Consider the following 2,134-nt stretch of genomic DNA (forward strand, 5'->3'; position numbering starts at 1 on the left):
ACCCATTCATAAGCTCGTTAAGACGAGCAAAATCCATGTCCCTTCAACAGGACGGGTTCGCCAGAGAGTGTCCTCCCGCTCGGCTATCGCCGGGCTGGGAGGAGCCCTCTCGGAAGTCAAAATATTTTGAGAGTGGCGAATCTTCACCACATCTCAATTTAAAAGTACCAGTCGTATGATGCGGTTCAGGATCATATGCAACCGAATAAATCAACCCGAATGCAACCCGAATGCAACCCGAATGCACATCTGCAAATATGCAAGACTCAGCAGCAGCACCAACAGCAGCACCAGCAGCAGTACCATCAGCAGCAGCAGCAGTACCATCCCCGTCATCAGCAGCACCGAATCATGCCCGGACAAACTTGTCGATTCCAACGATAATGCACTGGAACCTTAAATCTAACTTGAACTATGTTACATTATCAATAACCGCACCTTTAGATAGCACTGCTGGTTTCCGAGATGATGCCATTACCCGTATCTTACTTTGCATCGAAGAAGCTGCTATCTCTGAGCATGTAATATAAGACTGCAATACTCCACACAACCATACTTACGTAGCGACCTTGCTTTGAGATCCTTCAACTGCGTCCGGTGCATCGCAGTCTCACGATGCCTAGCCTTGTTCCCAACATACTCCCATCGCTTGCATATCGAACAATAATATCGTCGATTTGCAGTCTTTCGCATAAATCGATCAACGGAGCAAAAAAACTACAACTGCTTGTAACCGGCAGCCAATCACCTCAAAAACTTTACTCCTAGATAGACGACAAAAGCTTTCAATGAAGAAGAACCATCGAAGACAATTTTGGAAGCCCCTCAAATGCCTAAATCGGCTTAAACAGTCTAAGATGTGCCCAAATTTTAAGAACACAATTCTCGAATAAAAGATTACCACTTAATCCAACTAGAGAACACTCAAATAAACGACATCCTCACCTGACCCTATTGAACACAATAACAAGCACGAATACATAACAAGCACGAATATAAACCATACACATATCCGAGCGACAGACCTACATCTCACTCAAAACCTACTAGCGAATAACGAATCGCACGCCCAAGTGATCGACCTATCCACACGCGCACAAAAAAGACAATTGAGCTGTCTTCCTCAAAATACTTGAACAGTCAGGAAAAAAGTGCCTAAAACCTCATAAACATCCATTTACTACGATAGCTCCGATAAAAAATCATATACAGCCATTTACTACAGCTTGCACTAAACCAACCCGTATTGATTGATGCTAAAAACTCAAACCATAATACGGAAGGGAAACGTGCCACTACAAGTAATGACCGCAAGCTCTACTGGAAACCATACAACGTCTGACTCTGTCGCTTCAGAGCATGCAACACATCAATCAGTGTAATCGTCTTCCTGTTGGCATAATGCGCATAGACGATAGCATCCCGGATGACCTTCCTCATAAACTTCTTCATCACCTCCCGAACACTCTCATAGACGACTCCACCCACCCGCTCCACCCCTGCACGGCGAGCGAGCCGCTTGATAGCTCCCTTCTTAAACTTACTCCGAAACGCTTCATCTGGTCCACGAATCCTCACAAGATGCCGCTTTGCCCCACCCTGCCCCGACCATCGCATGCCCTTCCCCTTCCCGCGTCCAGACATGGTAATGAACGTGAAACAGATCGAAAACTTCATAAAAACATGCATAAATCAAAACACCACAGACGAGTAATACGAAACTTCGTTTACGATGTCATTAACTTCATACTATAGTATAGCAAGAGATATCACAAACATCAATAGTAACTTTCTACGACACTATAGTAATGACATCAGCAACAACGATCAGTATCTACAGTAACCATGCATGCGCGATTCATGCAAGTGGACAGTGTAAGAGATATATGCGATGCATCGCGTTGACCATACCAGCTGTAGACGAGGTACATGAAAAGTGAAAAAAATAAAATTGAATTCACGTAAATTGTTTGTCGAACTACCAATGCGTACGGACGTAAACTATTTGCCAAAAAACAGTTTCGTGCTCGAAAAACAGTTCTCATTCGCATAGTCTCATTGCTGAAAACGGTTTCGTGTTCGTGAAGCAGGTGTTAGTTGCATAAACTAATGAGTTCAAAACAGTTTTATACTT

At 43.8% G+C, this 2,134-nt stretch overlaps 1 protein-coding gene across 1 annotated transcript; it reads right to left on the reverse strand.

The window, feature by feature from the left end:
• Nucleotides 1–1,317: 1,317 nt before the first annotated feature.
• Nucleotides 1,318–1,644, reverse strand: Pmar_PMAR027401 (histone H4, putative; the record flags this gene model as incomplete). The annotated part of the gene is made up of 1 exon (XM_002780742.1): nucleotides 1,318–1,644. The coding sequence occupies one exon, from the start codon at nucleotides 1,642–1,644 to the stop codon at nucleotides 1,318–1,320; it is 327 nt and encodes a 108-aa protein (XP_002780788.1).
• Nucleotides 1,645–2,134: the final 490 nt, after the last annotated feature.

This window comes from Perkinsus marinus (genome assembly GCF_000006405.1).
Source record: "Perkinsus marinus ATCC 50983 genomic scaffold scf_1104296944144, whole genome shotgun sequence".
NCBI classification, from domain to species: Eukaryota; Perkinsozoa; order Perkinsida; family Perkinsidae; genus Perkinsus; species Perkinsus marinus.